This window comes from Bubalus bubalis, chromosome X (assembly GCF_019923935.1).
Source record: "Bubalus bubalis isolate 160015118507 breed Murrah chromosome X, NDDB_SH_1, whole genome shotgun sequence".
In the NCBI taxonomy this organism is placed as follows: Eukaryota; Metazoa; Chordata; class Mammalia; order Artiodactyla; family Bovidae; genus Bubalus; species Bubalus bubalis.
In genome coordinates, this window is record NC_059181.1 from 57,628,336 (window position 1) to 57,654,128 (window position 25,793).

Sequence of the window (25,793 nt, forward strand, 5' to 3'; positions counted from 1 at the left end):
TGGCTTGGAGAATTTTGAGCATTACTTTACTAGCATTTGAGATGAGTGCAATTGTGCTGTAGTTTGAGCATTCTTTGGCATTGCCTTTCTTTGGGATTGGAATGAAAACTGACTTTTTCCAGTCCTGTGGCCACTGCTGAGTTTTCCAAATTTGCTGGCATATTGAGTGCAGCACTTTCACAGCATCATCTTTCAGGATTTGAAATAGCTCCACTGGAATTCCATCACCTCCACTAGCTTTGTTCGTAGTGATGCTTTCTATGGTCCACTTGACTTCACATTCCAGGATGTCTGGCTCTAGGTCAGTGATCACACCATTGTGATTATCTGGGTCGTTAAGATCTTTTTTGTACAGTTCTTCTGTGTATTCTTGCCACCTCTTCTTAATATTGTCTGCTTCTGTTAGGTCCATACCATTTCTGTCCTTTATCGAGCGCATCTTTGCATGAAATGTTCCCTTGGTATCTCTAATTTTCTTGAAGAGATCTCTAGTCTTTCCCATTCTGTTGTTTTCCTCTATTTCTTTGCACTGATCGCTGAGGAAGGCTTTCTTATCTCTCCTTGCTATTCTTTGGAACTCTGCATTCAGAGACTTATATCTTTGCTTTTCTCCTTTGCTTTTTGCTTCTCTTCTTTTCACAGCTATTTGTAAGGCCTCCCCAGACAGCCATTTTGCTTTTTTTGCATTTCTTTTCCATGGGGATGGTCTTGATCCCTGTCTCCTGTACAATGTCACGAACCTCCATCCATAGTTCATCAGGGACTCTTATCAGATTTGTCCCTTAAATCTATTTCTCACTGCTGCTGCTGCTAAGTTGCTTCAGTCGTGTCCGACTCTGTGCGACCCCAGAGACGGCAGCCAACCAGGCTGGGATTCTCCAGTCAAGAACACTGGAGTGAGTTGCCATTTCCTTCTCCAATGTATGAAAGTGAAAAGTGAAAGTGAAGTAGCTCAGTCATGTGTGACTCCTAGCGACCCCATGGACTGCAGCCTACCAGGCTCCTCCATCCATGGGATTTTCCAGGCAAGAGTACTGGAGTGGTGTGCCATTGCCTTCTCCGATTTCTCACTTCCACTGTATAATCATAAGGGATTTGATTTAGGTCATACCTGAATGGTCTAGTGGTTTTCCCTACTTTTTTCTTTTTTTTTAAATTTTATTTTGTTTTTAAACTTTACATAATTGTATTAGTTTTGCCAAATATCAAAATGAATCCGCCACAGGTATACATGTGTTCCCCATCCTGAACCCTCCTCCCTCCTCCCTCCCCATTCCATCCCTCTGGGTTGTCCCAGTGCACCAGCCCCAAGCATCAATATAAGTCTGAATTTGCCAATAAGGAGCTCATGATCTGAGCCACATTCAGCTCCCGGTCTTGTTTTTGCTGACTGTATAGAGCTTCTCCATCTTTGGCTGCAAAAAATATAATCAATCTGATTTCTGTGTTGGCCATTTGGTGATGTCCATGTGTAGAGTCTTCTCTTGTGTTGTTGGAAGAGGGTGTTTGCTATATGTGTGTTAAATTATGGTATTTATCTTTCTCTTTCTGACTCACTTAACTCTGTATAATAGGTTCTAGGTTCATCCACCTCATTAGAACTGACTCAAATGCATTCCTTTTAATTGCTAAGTAATATTCTACTGTGTATATGTACCACCACTTTTAGGCTGTATATTCGATGTTTTTCTCATTTTTTGAGGTAGAATTGTATTGCTATAAACGTCCCTCTTAGAACTGCTTTTTTTGCATCCCATAGGTTTTGAATTGTCATGTTTTATTGTGATTTTTTTCTAGAAACTTTTTGATTTCCCTTTTGATTTTTTCAGCAACTTGTTGGTTATTTAGAAACGTGCTGTTTAATCTCCATGTGTTTGCGTTTCTTGCAGTTTTTTTCTTGTAATTCATATCTAGTCTCATAATATGGTCAGAGAAGATGCTTGATATGAGTTCAATTTTCTTAAATTTACCGAGATTTGATTTGTGACCCAAGATGTGGTCTGTCCTGCAGTATGTTTCATGTGCACTTGAGAAGAAGGTGTATTCTTCTGCATTTGGATGGAATGTCCTGAAGATATCAATGAGATCTATCTCATCTAATATATCATTTAAGACATGTGTTTACTTATTTATTTTCTGTTTTGATGATCTGTCCATTGCTGTGAGTGGGGTATTATAGTCTCCTACTATTATTGTGTTACTGTCAATTTCTCCTTTTATGTTTGTTAGTGTTGGTCTTATGTATTGAGCTCCTATGTTGGGTGCATAGATATTTACAATTGTTATGTCTTGCTCTTGGATTGATCCCTTAATCATTATGTAGTGTCCTTGCTTATCTCTTGTAATCATCTTTATTTTAAGGTCTATTTTGTCTGATATGAGGATCGGTACTCCAGCTTTCTTTGGCTTCCCATTTTCCTGGAATATATTTTTCCATCCTCTCTCTTTCAGTTTATATGTGTCTTGAGTATATATATATATATATATATATATATATATATATATATATATGTCTTGTTTTTGTATCCATTCAGCCAGTCTGTGTCTCTTGGTTGGAGCATTTAATCCATTTGCATTTAAAGTAATTATTGATATATATCTTCCTATTGCCATTTTCTTAATTGTTTGGGATTGATTTTGTAGATCTTTTTTCTTTTGTTGTATTTCTTGACTATATAAGTCCCTTTAAGATTTGTTGCAAAGCTGGTTTGGTGTTACTGAATTCTCTTAACTTTTGCTTGCTTGTCTGAAAAGCTTTTTATTTCTCCATCAATTTTGAATGTGATCCTTGCTGAGTACAGTAATCTTGGTTATAGATTTTTTCCCTTTCAGTACTTTAAATATATCCTGCTATTCACTTCCGGCCTACAGAGTTTCTGCTGAAAGATCAGCTGTTAAGCATATGGGATTTCCCTTGTATGTTACTTGTTGCTTCTCCCTTGTTGCTTTTAATATTCTTTCTTTGTGTTTAGTCTTTGTTTGATTAGTATGTGTCTTGGTGTGTTTCTTCTTGGGTTTATCCTGTATGGGACTCTTTGTGCCTCTTGGACTTTATTGGCTATTTCCGTTTCCATGTTGGGGAAATTTTCAACTCTAATCTCTTCAAAAATTTTCTCATACCCTTTCTTTCTCTTTTCTTCTTCTGGGACCCCTATAATTCGAATGTTGGTGATTGGTCCCAGAGGTCTCTGAAACTATCCTCAGTTCTTTTCATTCTTTTTACTTTATTCTGCTTTTCAGAAGTTATTTCCACTATTTTATCTTCCAGCTCATTGATTCATTGTGCTGCAGATATTCTGCTATTGATTCCTTCTAGAGTATTTTTAATTTCAGTAATTCTGTTTTTAGTCTCTGTATGTTTATTCTTTAATTCTTCTAGGTCTTTGTTAATTGATTATTGCATTTTCTCCATTTTGTTTTCAAGGTTTTTGATCTTCTTTACTATCATGTGCCTGAATTCTTTTTCAGGTAGTTTGCCAAAATAGGCAAACTAGGAAATACTCTTCATTTATTTGGACTTCTGTGTTTCTAGTTTGTTTCTTCATTTGTGCAGGATTTCTATGCCTTTTCATTATATTTTTAACTTATTGTGTTTGAGGTCTCCTTTTCCCAGGCTTCAAGCAAAGTTGAATTTTTTCCTTGAAGAAGGTTGAATTCTTTCTTCCTTTTGGTTTCTGCCCTCCTAAGGTTGGTCCAGTGGTTTGTGTGAGCTTTGTATAGGGTGAGATTTGTGCTGAGTTTTTGTAGGTTTGTTTGTTTGTTTTTCCTCTGATGGGCAAGGGTGAGTGAGGTGGTAATCCTGTCTGATGATGATTGGGTTTGTGTTTTTGTTTTGTTTGTTGTTTAGATGAGACGTCCTGCATACGGTGCTACTGGTGGTTGTGAGACGCCAGGTCTTGTATTCAAGTGATTTCCTTTGTGTGAGTTCTCACTATTTGATACTCCTTAGGGGTTAGTTCTCTGGTAGTCTAGGGTCTTGGGGTCAGTGTTTCCAGTCCACAGGCTCAGGGCTTGATCTCTTAAATGCTGTGTCCCAGGGTTAAGTCCTCAGCTTTGTCCACTGAATAAAATGTACCTCTCAACTTCTGGGCTTTATGTTTTGTCTTTAGTTTGAGGCAGGAGATAGATGGGCCCCAGGCTGAACAGCCTCTCCCTTGCAGGTTCCAGAGCAGCTCTAGGAAACAAGAGCCTCAGCACCTACTCCAAGGATGCCCTATGGCCTTCTTATAGTGATCTGACTAGTATATGTAATTAATAAATTTGAACTTAAATGTTTGTCCCACTTTTTTGAATTGTTGTATTAGTCATCTTGGGCTTCCCTGGTCTCTCAGTTAAAGAATCTGCTGTTGTGCAGGAGACTCTGGTTTAATCCTAGATCAGGAAGATCCCCTGGAGAAGGGAATGGCAGCCCACTCCAGTATTTTTGATTAGTCATCTAAATAAAAAATTATGTACTGTGTGCCTGTGACTAAAGTTCTAAGCACATTTTCATCATCATCCCAAGTGTGTGATATTTTAAAAGCATTAATGAAAATTAAACTTGGATATGATCCTATGATGTTTGATCAGGGAGGACAGAGGTATGGTAATTTCTTGGTTTGTGACATAGCATAATACTTTCTACAAAAGTGGGACTTCATGTCAGAAGGCCAGTATTGTGAGTCTTCTTTGGAAGATTAAGAATACTCATTGTGGTAATGGTATGAGAAAAGCAAAACAAATAAGCTGGAAACATCTCTGAACAGGGTTTAGGGACCCTATATTACTGTTAACATTGGGATGTTCTAATCTGAGAAGGACACGTTTCCTAGTTGGGAGGTTGGGATGTGAGTTAGCTGTAGAGATATTGCTGATGGTCCAGAGAAGCCACCTACAGTTCCTCAAAAAGATGGTGCATTCATATGCTTAGACTGCTGTAACAAAATGCCACAGACTGGGTGGCTTAAACAGTAGAAATTTATCTTCTCACAGGCTGGAAGGCTGAGATCCAGGTGCTGGCAGGGTTGGATCCTGGTGAGGCCTTTCTTCCTGGCTTTTGGATAAGCTACCTTTTCACTATGTGCTCACTTGGCCTTTCCTCTGTGTGTGTGCACACACAGAAAGATAGCTCTTCCTTTTCTTAAATGGCCACTGATTCTATTGGATTAAGACCCTACCCTTATGACCTTATCTAACCTTAATTACCTGCTAAAAGCCCAATCTTGAAATACAGTCACTTTGGGGGTTAGGGCTTCAGTATATGGAGTTGAAGAGGACACAGTGAGTCCATTGCAGATAGTTTATTTGGTTGGTTGTTGTTCAGTCACTCAGTCATGTCCAGCTCTTTGTAACCCAATGGACTACAGCATGTCAGGCTTCCCTGTCCATCACCAACTTCCGGAGTTTTCTCAAACTCATTCTACTGAGTCAGTGAAGCCATCCAGCCATCTCCTCCTCTGTCGTCCCCTTCTCCTCCTGCCTTCAATCTTTCCCAACATTAGGGTCTTTCCCAATGAGTCAGCTCTTCAGATCAGGTGGCCAAATTTATTGGAGCTTCAGCATCAGTCCTTCCAATGAATAGTCAGAACTGATTTCCTTTAGGATTGACCAGTTTGATCTCCTTGCTGCCCAAGGGACTCTCAAGAGTCTTCTCCAACACCACAGTTTGAAAGCATGTATTCTTTGATGTTCAGCCTTCTTTATGGTCCAACTCTCACATCCATACATGACTACTGGAAAAAAACATAGCCTTGACTATATCGTTTGAATTCAGGTGAATTCTTAAATATATTTTTTTCTTAATATGGCATCACAAACAAAAAGTGAAGTATGTACAAGCTCTGTTTTGTTCATTTATTTTACTGTGTGCTCTCAGAACCCTCCCTTTTCACTTGTGTATGCCTCTATATTTGCATTTATTTTAGTTAAAGCTCAACCATTCCTTAGTAATTGGAGTAACTAGAGCAGCAAATGTGGTTGCTATTGTGTGTTCCAGTTTCATGGCTCTCTAAGATAGCTGTGATTAGTGCATTTGTTTATTTGCAGTGTTGTTTGAATGCAGGGCTTCTAGGAAGTAGATTCTGTAATATGCCTCAAAATCATTGGAGGGTTTTTTTTTTTTTTTTTTTTGCCAGTTATTTATTTGGCTGTACCGGGTCTTAGTCGCAGAACATGTGAACTCTTAGTTGTGGCATGAGGGATCTAGTTCCCCAACCAGGGATCAAACCTGGGTCCTCTGCATTGGGAGCACACGGTCTTAGCCACTGGACCACCAAGGAAGTCCCTTATTGAAGACTTTTTATCCTATAAGAGTACTTGACTTTTATTTATTAATTTGAGCCAAATTATAAAGGCTAATAAAGTTTGGCACCCTTGAATTTAATGGCAGGTAAGAGGTTGAAAATAGGAGTCAGAACTAAAGGTTCTTAAAACTCAAATTTCCTTGTTAATACAAGGCTGTTGGCTAACATCTCCATAATGTATTGTCGTTTATTCAGTGATTGTAGTGGTCAGATTGCAGGGATGGGAGGTGAGTGCTCATTGCACATTGCCTTCAGGAAAATTAACCTTCAGGGTGAGGGTCAGGCACTTAAGTGGCAGTCCCAGTGTAGCGCAATCATTGTTCTGATAACTGTTCTCTATCAGAGACTGTTTTGGAAATGCATGATGAGATGGATTGCCATGTATGGTTGTGTTCGTTGTGCCCTGAACAATTCCAGGAAGCCTCTTTCATGTTGAAGTCTGTGAGGGCAACCCTGACTGTGAAGAATACATCCCAGTCCTGAGGTATCAGGATGGGCTTCTCTGCCTGGAAGAAATGATATCTACATTGTGACTTGAAGGGTGAGTAGGAGTTAATCCAGTGAAGATGGTAGGGAGCAGAGAGTAGGAACAGAGTTCCAGGCAGAGGCTCAGAGGAAGGATTGATTAATTTATTTCAAAAGGTAGCTGATGTTTAGCTGAAAGTCTTGTCTCAGACCTTTAAAGAGTGGCAAATGGGCCAGGAAAATGGTGATAAATTGCTGTGGTAACATTGGTAGTCCTTTGGCAGTTGATGTGAATTTGATTAGTGTGTTTTAATTAAATTGGAGAATGCACAAAACAGCAAGTAAAATGTGTTGAGTGATGACTCAGCCACGGGTTTACTGTCCTTGATTTTGAGAAATGTCAGAGTGTGAGACAGAATCAAATAAATATTCATATACCTGACCTAAAGTCCTTAGACCTAATCCAGGAATCTACTGGCCTCCCATTATTTTTTCAAGCATCTTTGAATTTTATTTTGAAAGCATTTTAAAGAAAATATGGTTAAGACTTTAAGTGGTCATCCATATTGCTTGGGATTTGAGGGGTTAAATTAGTGATACTCTGTCTGCTATCAAAATGGAACCATTTGGGAGATAAAGGAGCCAGATAGGTAGAGCTTGGAGAGTGTGGTTTAGGTACGACAAAATGGCTTCCTGAGACTGTAGCCCTGGATTAGGCAGAAATAATCCCTCCAGGCCCTAGAGGTGTTGAGCCAGCAGAGGCCCCACCTAGAACAAGGCAAATGTAATTTATTTACACTTGGGTACCATATTGGACTCCTATAGTTAAAAGTTCAGTCATTGAGTCCAAGTCTGCCTCCTTGGTTCCTGGTTTTCAATCAAAGACTCTCCCACTCTTCCATTATATACTAGAGTGGGTATCTCCAGTTTGTAAATATTGTCAGAAGGTATGTGGTATCTGGTCACCCACAGAGAAATGCTGTGCAGCACAGAAGTGATAGAAAGATGTTCCTGGTGTCCTAAGAACTTCATGGGACAATATAGTGATCCAATATAGTGACTTGTCTTGTTTTCCCAAGTAGATATCTAAAACCTAAAGTCATTTTCTTCCTCTCGTTCTTAACTGTAACATTACACATTTGGGGAAACTATTTAGAATTGATGGTATATTTTGAACTACATAAACCTGCCCCATGTTGGTTTTAATCAAATCTTTGGAATTTCAGCTATTGAAAAAGAGGGGCATTGAATTGGAGGTTGAACTCTTAGCTGATGGGCCTGATCTTCACTATTTTAGTGTCACGTATACTAAGGAAGGGAGAAGGCAATGGCACCCCACTCCAGTACTCTTTGCCTGGAAAATCCCATGGACGGAGGAGCCTGGTAGGCTGCAGTCCATGGGGTTGCTAAGAGTCGGACACGACTGAGCGACTTCACTTTCACTTTACACTTTCATGCATTGGAGGAGGAAATGGCAACCCACTCCAGTGTTCTCGCCTGGAGAATCCCAGGGACGGCGGGGCCTGGTGGGCTGCCGTCTATGGGGTCGCACAGAGTCGGACACGACTGAAGTGACTTAGCAGCATACTAAGGAAAGCAAGACAGAACATTTGTCTTGAAGGGCTACAAACTCACTTTATTTCTTTTGTTAAAATCTACCTCTGTCAGAGTAGCATTACTCCCAGGCTGGCTGATTGGATATTTGCAGATTTTCTGTTGTATTGTCAAGAGTTTTCAGATTCAGAGCAACTAGAACTCTCAAACCTTGCTTGGGAGGTGGGTGGATTGTTGCGAATATGGTATAGAAACTCTGGGAAATGATTTGGCCAACTCTTATAAAGTTAAACATATGCTTGCCCAATAACTGAGCAATCCTACTCTGTGTATTTGCCCTAGAGAAGTGAAAACATGTTCATATAAAACCGTGTTCACGAATGTTCATAGCAGCCTTACTTGTGATAGCCAAAAGCTATAAACAAACCAGATGTCCCTCAGCAGGTTAGTGGATAAACTGTAGTGTATTCACACAATGGAATACTACTCAACAGTAAAAAGTAATGAAGTTAGGTATTTGGCCGAGCAAGAGAAGCTAGTCTCAAAAGGTCACATAGTTTGACTCCATTTAACCTTGAAAAACATCACTACAAAAAGCATCACTATGAACAAAGCATCACTATGAACAAAGTTAGTGGAGGTGATGGAATACCAGTTGAGCTATTTCAAATCCTGAAAGATGATGCTGTGAAAGTGCTGCGCTCAATATGCCAGCAAATTTGGAAAACTCAGCAGTGGCCACAGGACTGGAAAAAATCAGGTTTCATTCCAATCCCAAAGAAAAGCAATGCCAAATAATGTTTAAACTACCACACAATTGCACTCATCTCACATGCTAGCAAAGTAATGCTCAAAATTCTCCAAGCCGAGCTTCAACAGCATGTGAACCATGAACTTCCAGATGTTCAAGATGGATTTAGAAAAGGCAGAGGAACCAGAGATCAAATTGCCAAGATCGATTGGATCATCAAAAAAGCACAAGAGTTCCAGAAAAACATCTATTTCTGCTTTATTGACTATAAAGCCTTTGACTTTGTGGATTGCAACAAACTATGGAAAATTCTTCAAGAGATGGGAACACCAGACCACCTGACCTGCCTCCTGAGAAATCTGTATGCAGGTCAAGAAGCAACAGTTAGAACTGGACATGGAACAACAGACTGGTTCCAAATCAGGAAAGGAGTATGTCAAAGTGGTATATTGTCACCCTGCTTATTTAACTTATATGCAGAGTACATCATGAGAAACACTGGGCTGGATGAAGCACAAGTTGGAATCAAGATTGCTGGGAGAAATATCAATAACCTCAGATATGCAAATAACACCACCCTTATGGCAGAAAGTGAAGAAGAACTAAAGAGCCTCTTGATGAAAGTGAAAGAGGAGAGTGAAAACGTTGGCTTAAAACTCAACATTCAGAACACTAAGATCATGGCATCTGGTCCCATCACTTCACATCAAATAGATGGAGAAATAATGGAAACAGTGAGAGAATTTATTTTTCTGGGCTCCAAAATCACTGCAGATGGTGACTGCAGCCATGAAATTAAAAGACACCTGCTCTTAGGAAGAAAAGCCATGACCAACCTGGACAGCATATTAAAAAGCAGAGACATTACTTTGCCAACAAAAGTCCATCTAGTCAAAGCTATGGTTTTTCCAGTAGTCATGTATGGATGCGAGAGTTGGACTATAAAGAAAGCTGAGCACCAAAGAATTGATGCTTTTGAACTGTGGTTTTGAAGAAGATTCTTGAGAGTCCCTTGGACTGCAAGGAGATCCAACCAGCCAATCCTCAAGGAAATTGTCCTGAATATTCATTGGAAGGACTGATGCTGAAGCTGAAACTCCAATACTTTGGCCACCTGATGCGAAGAGCTGACTCATTGGAAAAGACCCTGATGCTGTGAAAGACTGAAGGCAGGAGAAGGGGACAACAGAGGATGAGATGGTTAGATGGCATCACTGACTCGATGGACATGAATTTGAGTAAGCTCCGGGAGTTGGTGATGGACAGGGAAACCTGGGGTGCTACAGTCCATGGGGTCGCAAAGAGTTGGACACGACTAAGCAACTGAATTGAACTGAATCTTGAAACAACAAAACTCTAGTAATGGGAAACAAATCAATGACTCTTGCTGTTTTAGGTAAGGTGAAGGTGTAACTGTCAAGGGATATAGTACAAGGGATTTTTTCTGGGAGTGATAGAACTGTTTGGTATCCTGATTGTGGTAGTGCTTATGTGAATCTATGCTGTATTGTATACAGAAGTACAGATATAGTGTTGTACCTATGAAATATATATAATGTTATAAACCAATGTTACCTCAATAAAAAATAAAATTTAAAGATTCATAGAAGTGTACACACAAAGGGAAAAAGTCCATTTTATTGTTAAGACAATTTTAAAAGCAAGAAACATTTTAAGACAGCATCAAGAAAGTTTAAAAAAAGAAAGAAAAGAAAAAACAAGTCACAGACTGGAAGAAAATATTTTCAAATCATATATTCAAAAGAACTTGTATCAGAATACACCAAGATCTGTTATAATTCAATAAGAGAATCTAATTTAAACATGGCAAAAGATTTGAATTAATAGACGTTTCACCAAAGAAGATATACAAATGATCCATAAGCACATAAAAATATGCTTGACATCATTAGGCATTAGGGAAATCCAAATTAAAACCACAGTGAGATACCACTTAACACTCTCTAAAATAGATACAATCAAAAGACAATAAGAAAGAGTTTAGAGCATGTAAATAAACTATAACTCTGATACTTTGCTGGTGGGGATATTAATTGCATAAAATGGTATACAGTTTTCCAACTGAAAACTCTTCAACAGTTTCTTAAAGTAATAAGTATAGATTCACCATATGTCATAGTGGTTCCACTCCTAGGTGTTTACAATAGAGAAATGGAAACATATGTCTATCCAGACTTGTATGCAAAAGTTGATAGCAGCATTACTCATAATAGCAGAAAAATGGAACCGATACAAATGCTCATCAACTGGTGAATAAACAAGATATGTTATATCCATACAGTGGAATACTATTCAACAATAAAAAAGTAATGAAGTATTAATATCTTCCTTCCACATGGGTGAGCCCTGAAAAGATTATGCTGAGAGAAAGAAGCCAGATACAAAAGACTACATATTGTATGATTTCTTTTCTATGAAATGTCCAGAAAAGTCAAATCTATAGAGACAGAAGATAGATCAGTAGTTGCATGGGGGTGGGAGTGGGAAACAGAGTGACTGCCAAAGGAAATGCTCCAAATGTACAACTCTGAATTTAATAAAATCATTGAATTGTACACTTAAAATGGGGAATGTTATGTTATTTAAATTGTACGTCAATAAAATTGTCTTTAAAAAGTAATTTCACTACATACTCAAAACTAGTAACAAAAATATTTTAAATGAATTCTCCTTGAAATGAATATATCAGTGAATAACACAGCTGTGTAAGTAGTAGAACAAGTAAAAAAGGATATTGAAAAGGCTGTAACGTACATTCTCAAAACCAGAGTCACTTGAATGACTCCCAAATCTGAAAAATCATTGTCACTGTTGGGATCCATTGCATTCTCTTAATTTGCTCAATTAGAAATAGTTATCACTCTCTTCAGACACTGTGTAATGAAATGTGGAATGGGACATTTTGTTTTCTCAGGATTTCAGATGAAGCCTTAGAACTCAGAACAACTTCTACAGTGCTGTAAAAATCCCCATAGTGGTGGCCAAACCCTACTGATGATCGTCTGCTCCTAGTAGCTCATATAAGGGGAGGTGGAGTCTCATTAGAGAACAGGGCATCCATGCACCTGTTCCCAATTCCTTAACAAAGGCTTATTGATGGAGACACTTAAATATTGCAGCAGGTGGATAGTTGTCTAGAATTACAGCTGAGTGTCGATTTGTTCAACTGTCTTCCTGACAAACTCAGTCACAGAATGGAGGCTAGTTTCTTTTATGGCCTTATAGAATTTTTGAACCATACTTTGTCCATAATTAAGTTCCTTCCTCATACCATCAATGGGGTACATTCATAAACTGTATATAGGGTTCTTTTTTTGGTTAGGTGTTTCTTTTAAACATTAGAAAATCTGGCAATTGTACACCATCAGCACAATTAATAAATACAGGAATTTTTTTCATACTCAAAAGTTTGAAATAGTTTTGAATTTTTTCCTACTGAAAAAGTTTTGAATTTTTGCACCTCTGTAGTTCATCAGGCTGCTTTAAACCACCTCAGATGTCAAAGGAATTTCATCTATATTTGCTTTCTATAAAAGTTCAGAACTAATTTTTTTCCTAGCATTAGTCATATACCTGTGAAATCAGTGAGTCTCTTTTCATCAGCTGACATGTGCTGTTTTTCTGGCCCCCACTCATAGATTATTGCTCTTTGTAATCTTGAACATTATGATGTTGATCCAGTAAAGTCATTAATGTTTCCATTGCTTTCCATCATTTTGGGGGGTAATATTGAACTTCCTAAGCTTTGAAAAATATCTAGTGTCAAATCCTAATTCCTTGTAGTTATGATCTCTTTATAGTTTCCTGTCAGGGGATGTCTTCCATGTCTAGAAGATGGAAATATGCCATTCATATTTTTTCTAAGTCTTTATTATATTCTTTCTAAGCTATCCCTCTACACTCCTAATACTCCTAATATCTTATTCTTTTTTGAAGTGGAAGATGTCACATGTGAACTTAATGTAGCAGTGACTGTCCTTTAGTGCCATGGAGTACAGTGGTAATAAATATGAATGTAGATGTTTTAAGGAGTTACTCAAACTCTATCTTGAATTAGCAGACTGTTGTTGTAATGTTTTAACACAAGGGGGCAGCATCATCATCTTTATTGTCTCCATAACATGTTTAACATAGGCACCTTGGGCCCAGGTAGGGAGGGTAAGATTTTATACGTATGTAAAAACAGTATTCATCATCTAATAACACTTCTAGGTATGATGGTGATGATTACTGAGAGAGACTTCAAGGACATTTCCTGTAGTAGAGGAATTTGTCTGCAAATATAAACCTCCTATAAAGAAAAATCTCCTGTATCCCTTCTGTTCTCAATACCCTCACTAGACACTTCTGTGACCACATGTGGGAGTTTTCTCACACCAAGCAGTTCTCCAGCTCTCAGGTGAATACCGACTGAGTATCCACAGTTTAACTCTCTGACACTATCTACCTGGATGTATCAACAGATCCCACAGGCCTCACAAAACCTCTGCCCCTCTCACTTCAGAGGTTAGTCATAAATCCAACTTCTGACCAACTGACTGTAAGTCACAGGTTCCCATGTTCCCCTCCTTGGCTTTGATCATTTGCTAGAATAGATCAAAGAACTCAGGAAACCTGTTTACTTACCATATTACTGATTTATTAGAGAAGGATATAATTCAGAAACAGCCATATGGGAGAGATGGATGAGGCATGTTATGTAGGAATGGGCACGGAGTTTCCGTCAGCTGCCCTTCTCTGCCGTCATGTGTTCACCAGTCCAGAAGCTCTCCGAACCTGTGTACTCTGGGGATTTTTATAGAGGTTTCATTACATTGGTATAGTTAACTAAATCATTGGTCATTAATGATCAATTTAACCTCTAGCACCTCTTCCCTGCCTGGAGCTCAGGGGTTGGGTGGCTTTAAAAGTTCCAACTCTCTAATCAACTGGTTGATTGCCTTGGTAAGCAGCCCCCATTCAGAGGCTAATCTGGGAGCCCCCAGCTATCAGTCATCTCATTAGCATACAAAGAGACACTTAGAGCCTTAGGGATTCCAGGGGTTTTAGGAGCTGTGTACCAGGAAACTGGGACGAAGACCAAATATATATCTCTTATTATAAATCACAATATTATACCTCCTCTTTTGTTAGAGTAGTCATTGTGAAGACCCTGTCCTATCATGGTTTAGCTTTATAGTTAGCTTTGCTAATAACGAGTAAACACAGTGAGTTATGTGAAGCAGCTATTGATTTGGGAGGACAGCCTTTTATAAATGACTTATTTTAGTTTCCTGATGAAGACTTTGTTGACTGAAGAAAAACGTGTTTTATGCAGGAACCTTGCTGACAGCTATACAGCCCAGGAATAACACCAAAAAATTACTGCTAATCACAAAACCCAGACCTCTCAAGTTAATGAATTTAATGCTTATCTATGTATGGGAAGATGTAAGAGTCTGGGCTCATTGAAATTATTCCTTTGATATGCATCTTAACTATCGAGACACATAGCCTATTTATTTCCATCTAACTTCTCTCCAGGGTGCACCTTGAGGGGTGGTGGTGGTGGTTTCTTTGATTGGAAATATTCTTTGTTTACTAGAATTGCAGGCAACATTTTTTTTGTTGTTGTTCACAGCACTTCCTGTTGGATGTAAATTAGACCAAGTTTTAGGAGGCATTTCTTGACCAGTTAATTTGTCCCATGGTGCTAAGAAGGCTAATTCCTAGATCAGATGAGAATTATGTTGATAGGCTGCTCAGTGTGCTAAGTTTTGGATTAAGCCCTGCTGATAACCTAAAATTCTCTGGATCTTCTGTTTTGCTAGTCTATTATGATCCAGGAAGTATTTTCTTTGTTGCTTATTCCCACATCTAGAGTTGCACTATTACAATTAATTCTATATAGAGTTAAATGTATGGATGACCACGTCAAGACGTGTAGTCATCATTAATTTTGTCAGAGGCCTGGTTACACATTGGGTAAAAATTGACTTACAGTTGGGTTGAAAGCATATACATGTGTGTGTGTGTGTGTGTGTGTGTGTGTGTGTGTGTGTGTGTGTGTATGGGAAGGACTGATGCTGAAGCTCCAATACTTTGGTCACCTGATGCGAAGCACTGACTCATTGGAAATGACCCTGATGCCGGGAAAGATTGAAGGCAGGAGAAGGGGACGACAGAGGATGAGATGGTTGGATGGCATCACTGACTCGATGGACATGAGTTTGAGAAAGCTCCGGGAGTTGGTGATGGACAGGGAAGCCTGGTGTGCTGCAGTCCATGGGGTCGCAAAGAGTTGGACATGACTAAGTAACTGAACTGAACTGTTTGGGGCCCTTTAATGTTGGGGACCAGTGGGGGGGGGTCCTTCTGGCCCATCCAACCTTAGATAGTTGTTGTGGTCTGTGTGTGGCTTAGAAAAGAATTTCCAGACACAAAGTATTTCAGAAGAGAGTGAGTTTATTGAGAACAAAGAATGAAGATAGTGAAGGGTGCTGCAAACATAGCAGCTGACTTCCTGACAGACCAGGGAGAGCTGACCCATTTCACAGGCTAGTGGTCAATTTTATAGCCTTGAGATGAAGAAAATTCCTGCTAGAAGGGTGGCATTAGGTGATTGGTCAGAAAGCTATATGGTGAATATTTTACCTAATATGAAGTCAGGGAACAGGCTAATTTAAATTTAGGTCAGGAGGGCTCATGGCAACAGTTGCTATGGGGCTTGGTCAATTCTAGAGATTTTTGTCCTGTGACCTCAATATAGGGCTCCACAGTAGTGTTGTATCAAAACATTTTGTTTTGATCCCATTAGTATCTATTTTCTTTATCTTATTTCTTGATAACCATCTAAAGATTTTTATCCTTTTGGGATGAGTCCCTTTAAAATTTTCACCTTGTTATAAAGAAATCTGTATAGTTTTTCTTAGGTTCTTATTTTCCTGTTAATCAATCAACCTAATTAACAATCTAATGTTTTTTTATCCATGATCTAATTTGTTTTTCATAGGTACCAATAAAATAGCTGTTTATAATGAAAGCTAAAAATTTGCCAATTTAGAAGTTTCACCAGTTTAAAGAATCCATCCTCTGGCGATTGATGAGATATACCTTAATAGTGACTCACACCAAAAACATGCAAGAGCCTCCTGCACAAGAGAGTACATAGGATGCAACCTTCACAAAATCTAGAAGGTTTACTCCCAAAAATAGTTTAAAAAATAAAGGACCTTGGTTGTACAGGTGGACACAATGAAAGTAAAGATGACAAAGGCCCCTTATGGACAGCTCTTATGACAAATTTTCCTGAGAGTTGGCACAGCCAAGCCAGACAAAAAGATTGCCCAGGATTCCAGTCTATTTGGCTGCCAAATGTACACCATGTGTGTACCTTCTGGATGGTAGAGACCAAGGTCTCAAGCTGAGATTTTTAAGAACCTCATTTTAAATTTGGAGTAAAAATTTACAACTTTATTTTTTCACAAAGTTCAATTATGTTAGAACAAGTCTTTAATATTAATAATAACATCAATAATAAAACAATAGACACAGAGCAGAGTGTGACTTAAAGAACTATATCTTTCTGGATTTTATATATTATTTGTTCTTCAACAATGTCTTGTGAGTTCTTATATGTCTTGGTGATAAGAGACATTGTAGAACATTATACATGAAGTGAAGTGAATTGAAGTTGCTCAGCTGTGTCAGACTCTTTGTGATCCCATGAAGTGTAATCCACTGGGCTCCTCTGTCCATGGGATTTTCTGGGCAAGGATACTGAAGTGGGTTGCCATTTCCTTCTCCAGGGGATCTTCCTGACCCAGGGATCAAACCCGGGTCTTGCACACTACAGGCAGACTCTTTACCATCTGAAGCACTCTTTACCACCAGGGAAGCACATTATACATGGGATATAGTAAACATTGTTCTTTCTTTTTCTCATATAACTTTATCCTTTAATGGCAAAATGAGATGGGAGGAGCATTGTACCATTCTCTCTCTTAATATTTCTAACAACTGAATTTAAAGAGAAATCTGAAATTTTCCTCCTAAGAGAGTCTTATAGAAAGTGTCTTGTAGTTACTTGTGTGTTTTTTTTCACATTTCACTCATTTTTACTTGGGCATATGTGACTCATATCCAGGACCAGGGGAGCAACATTTCTTTATAACTCATGGGATTAAGTGCTTACACACAGTTTTGCTGTTTTTTTCCTCCTAAAGGGAAAACCCTACTAAGAACGAAATGTGATGGAAAGACTTGCAGCTAATGATGCTAGCTGTGTCAATGCTGCAGCCCCAAGAAGCCAGCTCTCCAGTTCCTGAATCATGACTGTGAAAATTTACACTGTGGTGTTTGGCTCCCTAAGGGATATAATTATTTTCTCCATGATATCCAATACTTGAAAGGACCTAAGCAAAATCCTTTTTTTTCTTTTCTTCCCTTCCCCTGGTGTGTGGCAAAATAAGTTGCTTTTGCAGCAACTAGAAATTCTCGAGGCCTTGTCCTTGCTTGTGGATGGCCTGAGGGATGCTGCTGGTAGAAATCAAAGAGCTCAGTGGTTCTGCTGGGCAGAAAACAACTTTGCCTCTTGTCACCCATCTTCCTCCCACAAAATCCTGGGATGTGAGACACTATCAGTGGTTCCGAATACTAAGAGTGCCATCATAACCCTAAACGGTACTGGCCTACCTTGTCCTCCTGGTGGCTAAGGGACCCAAACCAGAATAGATGGATGCCTAACCCTTCTGAAGGACTGTAGAGTTGTTCCTAAAATACATACCCTCTCCTTGGCCTCCAAAAAATAATCTCTCTGTCCTTCCACAGGCCTGATGTTTTCTTCCACTCTGTTTCAGGGCTCATCGTCGGGGTGATCCTGAGGTATGGCACCACTGCCACCAGTGGTCATGACAAGTCACTCAGCTGCACTCAGGAAGACAGGGCCTTCAGCACCTTATTAGTGAATGTCAGTGGGAAGTTCTTTGAATACACCCTGAAAGGAGAAATCAGCCCCGGCAAGGTCAACAGTGTAGAGCAGAACGACATGCTGAGGAAGGTGAGCTGTTGTGGTCCTGACATGATCTTTGTTTTTTAATGCAAAACTCTTACTGCTTTATTTAATTAAAAACAACTGATGTGGTATTTGATTTTCCAATTCTGTCTTGACCTTGTGAAGAGAAATGTTTTCAAATTCCTAGAACATCAGTAACATTCCTGGCTCTCAGTTTGGCTAGGAAACTTTTGGGCTGTGATGAAGAGAAGGAACCAGATTTGAACTTGGGCCTTTTAGCTTTGTCAGACTGATGTGGGCCTCCAGTGGTGCACTGCGCGTGTACATCCCACTCAGCTCCTCTCTCCAACTCCCATCTCTTCTTGACTATGTTTCTTATCCTTGTTATGGTTTAGGGATGAGATTGTTTCTTTCTTAAAATAAGATTGGTTTCTCATTTTTCTTTTAGCTTGTATATTCAGTGTTCAGAAGTTATGCTTAGTTCTTCATGATTCTTTCTACCATATTCTACAATTTACATTTCCCAATTTATTGACTGCAATTAGTGATTGCAGTCATAGAGTGTAGCTTGCATTCCAAAAATTATTGTTCTCTGGATCTGCCATAATACTTAAAGAAAATTATTCTCAACCTGGAACATTAAACATGCCCATCATCTCTCTGTCCCTAATGGCAATTCTAGTGAGCTCTTTGCTTCCAACCCTTCATAAGAATGCATAGGATTTCCATAAACATTTGTGAAATTGAATGCAACTGAGAAAGATACCCAGTGTAAATACCACACTAATGGCTGTTTTGAAATGGCCACCCAAGTCCTTCATACTAGAGAGGATGTGGGGGAAAGGGGAAGAACCCCAGCCCATTTCCATCTTTGAGTTTCGTAATAGAAGATGAAGTTGACTTTTACTCTGTTATCTTCAGAAAAACGTATATTCAGATCCCTCCTTTTTAAACTTTTCCCACATAAAGCAAAGGTGGGAGAACAAACACAGCTAAGATTATTGTTGTCAGTTGAAGGGAGAAGAGGCCTGTTGAGGCAGCTTGGTTGATGCAGAGTTTTGGAGTGGGTGTCAGGGAACTCTTGTGCTGATTCATACATTTCTGGGTTTGGAGACTTCAGCAAGTCACAAACTCTTTGGCCCCAGTGTCCTCATATTGGATAGATATTGTCCAAGGCCCCTTCTCATTCTGATATTCTCTGCTTTTCAGACTACTTTTATCTTTAGCAAGAAGATAGAATAAAACATAATTTGAATGAAAACATACTGTGAATTAGGCTAATCAACAGTTTCAGTTTCTAAAGAGAAATGCTAATTTAATAATTAGAATTATTAAACCTTTAATTATTAAACATTTAATAATTAGAATGAAGATTTAAAATAATTAATTGAAATAAGAGCCAGTTAATCTAGAAACAGGAGCAAATTCTTTAAAAGGGTTAGGAGGCTTTATAGAATGTTTAATTCTTTTCTGGATGTCATAAGACTTTGTTAATAGTTTCACAGTGATTTCCCTGATTGTGCTGTGCTGTGCTTAGTAGCTCAGTTGTGTCTGACTCTTTGCAAGTGCATGGACTGTAGCCTGCCAGGCTCCTCTGTCCATGCAGATTCTCCAGGCAAGAATACTAGAGTGGGTTGCCATTGCCGTCCTCCAGGGGATCTTCCCAACCCAGGGATTGAACTGGGGTCTCCTGTATTGCAGGTGGATTCCTTACTAGCTGAGCTACTAGGGAAGCCCAGTTTCCCTGATTACCTACAGGTAATTTTAGTCTCCTTAGTACATGAACTGTGAACTTCCAGATGTTCAAGATGGATTTAGAAAAGGCAGAGGAACCAGAGATCAAATTGCCAACATCCATTGGATCATCGAAAAAGCAAGAGAGTTCCAGGAAAACATCTAGTTCTGCTTTATTGATTATGCCAAAGCCTTTGACTATGTGGATCACAACAAACTCTGGAAAATTCTGAAAGAGATGGGAATACCAGACCACCTGACCTGCCTCCTGGGAAGTCTGTGTGCACGTCAAGAAGCAACAGTTAGAACTGGACATGGAACAACAGACTGATTCCAAATCAGGAAGTGAGTATGTCAAGGCTTTATATTGTCATCCTGCTTATTTAACTTATATGCAGAGTACATCGTGCGAAATGCTGGGCTGCATGAAGCACAAGCTGGACTCAAGATTGCTGGGAGAAATATCAATAACCTCAGATATGCAGATGACACCACACTTATGGCAGAAAGTGAAGAAGAACTAAAGAGCCTCTTGATGAAAGTGAAAGAGGAGAGTGAAAAAGCTGGCTTAAAATTCAACATTCAGAACCCTAAGATTATGGCATCCAGTCCCATCGTTTCATGGTAAATAGAAAGGGAAACAATGGAAACAGTGACAGACTTTATTTTTTTTGGCTCCAGAATCACTGTAGATAGTGACTGCAGCCATGAAATTAAAAGACACTTATTCTTAGGAAGAAAAGCTATGACCAACCTAGACAGCATATTAAAAAGCAGAGATATTACTTTGCCAACAAAGGTCCACCTGGTCAAGACTATGGTTTTTCCAGTAGTCATGTATGGATGTGAGGGTTGGACTATAAAGAAGGCCGAGAGGCAAAGAATTGATGCATTTGAACTGTGGTGCTGGAGAAGACTCTTAAGAGTCCCTTGGACTGCAAGGAGATCCAACCAGTCAATCCTAAGGGAAATCAGTCCTGAATATTTGGAAGGACTGATGCTGAAGCGGAAACTCCAATACTTTAGCCACCTGATGCGAAGAACTGACTCATTGGAAAAGAACCTGATGCTGGGAAAGATTCAAGGCTGGAGGAGAAGGGGACGACAGAGGATGAGATGGTTGGTTGGATGGCATCATTGACTTGATGGACATGAGTTTAAGTAAACTCCGGAAGTTGGTGATGGACCAAGAGGCCTGGCGTGCTGCAGTCCCTGGGGTTGCAGAGTCGACCACAACTGAGCCACTGAGCTGAAAGAGTTGATAAATTTCTGTTGATGTTCAGGAAGCCATTAACACTACTGGAGACTTTGGTCTAGGCCACATCACATATCACAAATGACTGTCAGTCAAAAGAGACTTAAATTCATTAAAATTATATCTATAAATCATTAGGTGGTAGGATGCAGAAAATTAGTAAAGAATTATGCCTGCACCTTTTATTGTAGTTGAACTTTTATAACAGTTTAATAAAAATCAAGATGTTTTCATTTGTTGTTTATTTTTTTCTTTCTTTTTTTATTACTATTTTTTTTCTTTTTTTAAAATTTAATTTAAGTTTATTTTAACTTTACAATATTGTATTGGTTTTGCCATACATCAACATGCATCCGCCATGGATGTACATGTGTTCCCCATCCTGAACCCCCCTCCCACCTCCCTCCCCATACCATCCCTCTGGGTCATCCCAGTGTACCAGCCCCAAGCTTCCTGTATCCTGCATCGAACCTGGACTGGCGATTCATTTCTTATATGATATTATACATGTTTTAATGCCATTCTCCCAAATCATCCCCCCACTCCCTCTCCCACAGAGTCCAAAAGACTGTTCTATACATCTGTGTCTCTTTTGCTGTCTCGCATACAGGGTTGTCGTTACCATCTTTCTAAATTCCATATGTATACATTTGTTGTTTAAGAACATTGACCAGAAGCTTTCTGTTGGTTCTCAAATTTGCACTGAATTGTTGTATCTTAATACATATTCAACAGCCCATCAAGAATAGAGTGCAGAAGTGCTGTATGGAGAAGAACAGACCAGTGTTCACGGGAGCTGTGGCTTCTCTCCTGTGTGATTTTTCACATTTATGTCATTTTTGAAAATATTCAAACTTTAGTCAGTGGCTTAAAATATTAAGGAAATAATATGGCACCAATTAGTATTAAATAAAAATTGCTTTTTTTTAACTTTTAGGTAACATTTGATCCAGAGGTCTTTTTCAACATTCTGCTCCCTCCAATTATTTTCCATGCTGGGTACAGTTTAAAGAAGGTAAGGGATTTTTTTTATGGTATTTTTTAAAGCATGGGAATCTCTATGTTAAGTTACCTGTACAATTTTCTAGTTTTTTTCCTTCTCCCGGATTGGTTATTACTATGTTCTGTACCTACTCAGAGATAGCAGCTGATTCATCATCATCAGTGACTCATTTCTGTTTTAAAGTCTAGAACTCTCATCCATTGCTGTCGGGAATGTAAAATGGTATAGCCTCTCTGGAAAACACTTTTGCAATTTTTTATAAAACTAAAGTTGAAATAACCATTTGTCCCAGAGATCTTAATTCTGAGGATTTATCCAAGAGAATTGAAAACTTCTATTTACACAAAACACTGTACATGATTATTATAGAAACTTTATTTGTAATAGCCCAGAACTGGAAACAAACAATGTCTCATGATAGCTAAATGGTTAAACAAACATCCATACCGTGGGATACCTCTCAGTAATAAAATGGAACAAACCACTGGTACACAAAACGGCCTGGATGGATCTCAAATGCATTATGCTGAGTGCAAAAATTCAGTCTCAAAAGATCACACACTATATGGTTTCCTTCATATAGCTTTCTAGAAATGAAAAAATTATAGGGATGGAGGACAAATTAGTGGTTGCCAGTGGTTAGGGATGGTGGGGAAAAGAAGTGGGTGACTGTGACTATAAATGGGATAGCATGAGGGAAATCTTCATGAAAGTGGAACAGTTCTGCATCTTGATTGCAGTGGTGGTTATAAGACTCTACACATGTGATAAAATGACATAGAATTATGCACACACATTGTACCACTATCAGTTTCCTGATTTTGATATTGTAGTACAATTATTTGAGGTATAACCAGTGAAGATACCACAGGACCTCTCTACACTATTTTTGCAACTTCTGTGAATCTATAATTACTCCAAAATAAAAAATTAAAAAAAAAATCATTACTGGGACTTCTATAGTGGTCCACTGGTTAAGACTCTGCCTTCTAATGCAGGGGACATGGGTCCCACATGCCAGAGGGTGTGGCTAAAAATTAGAAAAAAGCAAAAACTTAAAAAAAATCTGCCATTTTTGAGGGAGGGTCATTGTGCTCAGCAGCAAGATTGGGTCTAAGCCTCTAAATATTTAAAATACTAAATACCTTTATAAATAGTGTTAGTGGCTGCCTTCCTCCCCCACTGTGGGACTATTCTTTGAAAATTTAGTTTCCAAAAATGCCTACTTCAGATAACAGCCAAGGAACTTGTTTCAGCTGTCTTTCTGAAAGGGGACTAAAGGAAACCTTTTCAGTGAGCCTAGAAAAGAGAGATGTTGACTGCCAATAAAGCTCGATAACATCCTTAGGAAGTAGAGAATGCCTTCCAAGTTGATAAATCTCTAGATAGATCAATCAAGGTTAAAAAAAAAGAGGAAAGAAACAAATTACGTATATCAAGAATGAAAGAGGTGACATTGCTACAGACCCTTTACACCTTAAGAGGACAATAAGAGTGTAATATGAACAACTTTGTACAAATAAATTTGACAACCCAGGTGAAATGGACAAACGGACAAATTTCTTGAAAGGTACAAATTACCAAAACTGACCCAAGAAGAGATGGAAAACTTGAACAGTCCTATATTAATGAAATAAATTGCTTTCATAATTAAAAACCTTTATACAAGCTCAGATGGCTTCATTGGTGAGTTCTATTTAGCATTTAAAAAAGAAATAATACCAATCCTACACAAAATCTTTCAGAACATAGAGGAGGAAACAATCCCAACTGATTTTATAAGAAAGTACCTCCCCATTTGGCCAGTTCTTCTGTCAAAGCAACTCTGCAATTTTCAAACTGTTTTTAAACTATTTCCAACCCACACAAATACAGTTATTTATGGAACATCTGATATAAGGAACTTTGCGTATATCCTTTACTTCTGTTTTTACATATATTATTTCTAATCATCATAGAAACTGTACGAATGTGAGGGTGGCAAATTATCTCATACCCTTTCTCCCCCAGGTTTCCAACTCATTTATAAACAGACACAAGGCGCTAATTGGCAACTGAATGATCAATTTATGACCCAAAGTTCCTGGTAGTGCATGTTGAATGATAAAGGTTAGCCCTTGGTAATGGGGCTCCTTATTACTAACGTCATAAGTTGAAGACACATGCCCTTTAGCCATCAGGTTGGTCACAGTCACAGGTGGGGAGGCTGAAATGGAAAGATCCTAGGAATTGCTGGGCCTGCCAAAGGCTGCCTCTGTTGCTCATAGCATAGAGACTATGGGAGCAATAGTGCTCCCCCACTTTTTTTATAAGAGGGTCAAGGCTGCAAGTCAGGGTCAAGCCCATCTCTCCCTTTAGAGATCACATGGTCCTTCCTTACTGCATCATCTTCAGGGAGAAGGGATAGAACTTAAGTTCCCTTTCCACAATGGATGGCTGTATTCCTGCACAGCAGCCCAGCACACATATGTATACTCACAGACATGTAGAGAATGTCCTGCATTTGATTAATACTGATGAGGATGTCAAGTGACATGTGAGGTTATGTAGATGGTTCAGGACTGAGTCAAGGTTATGACCTGTCTGTCTGACTGGAGGGACTAGGATTGTTCTTGTTCCTCTGAGTTACATTATCTCTAGAGTTAAGTTTTCAGTACAAAAAGTGTATCTTTGGGCTTCCTTGGTGGCTCAGTGGTTAAGAATCTACTTGCCAATGCAGGAGACAGAGGTTTGATCCTTGATTCAGGAAGATCCCACATGCTGCAGAGCAACTAAGCCTGTGCACCACAACTATTGAGCCCATGCTCTAGAGCCATGGAGCCACAAATAACTGAGCCTGCATACCTCAACTGCTGAAGCCCCACATGCTAGAGCCCATGCTCCACAACAAGAGAAACCACCACAATGAGAAGCCTGTGTCCTGCAACTAGAGAGTAGCCCCTGGTCACCACAACTAGAGAAATGCCCTCACAGCAACAAAGACCCTGCAGAGCCATAAATAAAAAAATAAAACTTTTTAAAAGTATCCATTTTCTGAGTAATTTATGAGGTTGCCAAAGTAACCAGAATCTGTATGTCAGCTGCTGACATGTAACAAATAGATGATCTTACAGATATAAATGATGTTATTCTTTATTTAAATGAAGAATTTGGGAACTGCTCTTCAGATCAAATGGGTGATGAAGAATTTGGTATTTTAAATAACTTATCTTAATGTATAATCAAGGTCATAGTTGCTTGAAAATGAAACCAAAGCATTGGTTGTTAAAGCCACTGTAATGGCTGGAAAAAACCACCTTAGTGTTTGCATAGCTTTTTCTTTGTCAGCTTCATTTTCTCAGAAGAAAAAAACAAATAATAGGCTTTGCCAGTTACCAATTTAAGTTGTTTTTGAAATGCTAGTCTTAAAGGTTATTATTAGCTATTAGTTTAGTCTCTTCCTTTTTGATCAGGCACGTAAATAGTTGGTTCTTAGGTAGTTGCCATCTCTGATTAAATGTTTTCAGTTAAAATGTGTAATAAGTGTTTCACCAGTTGACTGCTGATATGTAAACAGATTCATACCCCTTGACCTATGTACATATAGTTGTCATTCAGACACGGGCCTTTCTTTTTCTAACTTGAAAAAAGTACTGTGGCCTTAGCTTAGATTTTGTGTTACCACTCAGTTTGCTTACAGGGCATTAGCAGGGAAAGAATTTGCCTGTAGAGGCTTTCATGTTTTGTGAATTTCCCCC

At 38.9% G+C, this 25,793-nt stretch overlaps 1 protein-coding gene across 3 annotated transcripts in view; it reads left to right on the plus strand.

Annotated features, from left to right (window-relative positions):
- Positions 1-25,793, plus strand: part of SLC9A7 (solute carrier family 9 member A7) — a 174,907-nt gene that overhangs the window by 73,188 nt on the left and 75,926 nt on the right. For all 3 annotated transcript variants that reach the window (XM_025276768.3, XM_025276766.3, XM_025276767.3), the window contains exons 2-3: positions 17,910-18,109; positions 21,991-22,068. In XM_025276768.3, coding sequence (XP_025132553.1) covers positions 17,910-18,109; positions 21,991-22,068 — 278 coding nt within the window. The remainder of the gene's footprint in view (positions 1-17,909; positions 18,110-21,990; positions 22,069-25,793) is intronic.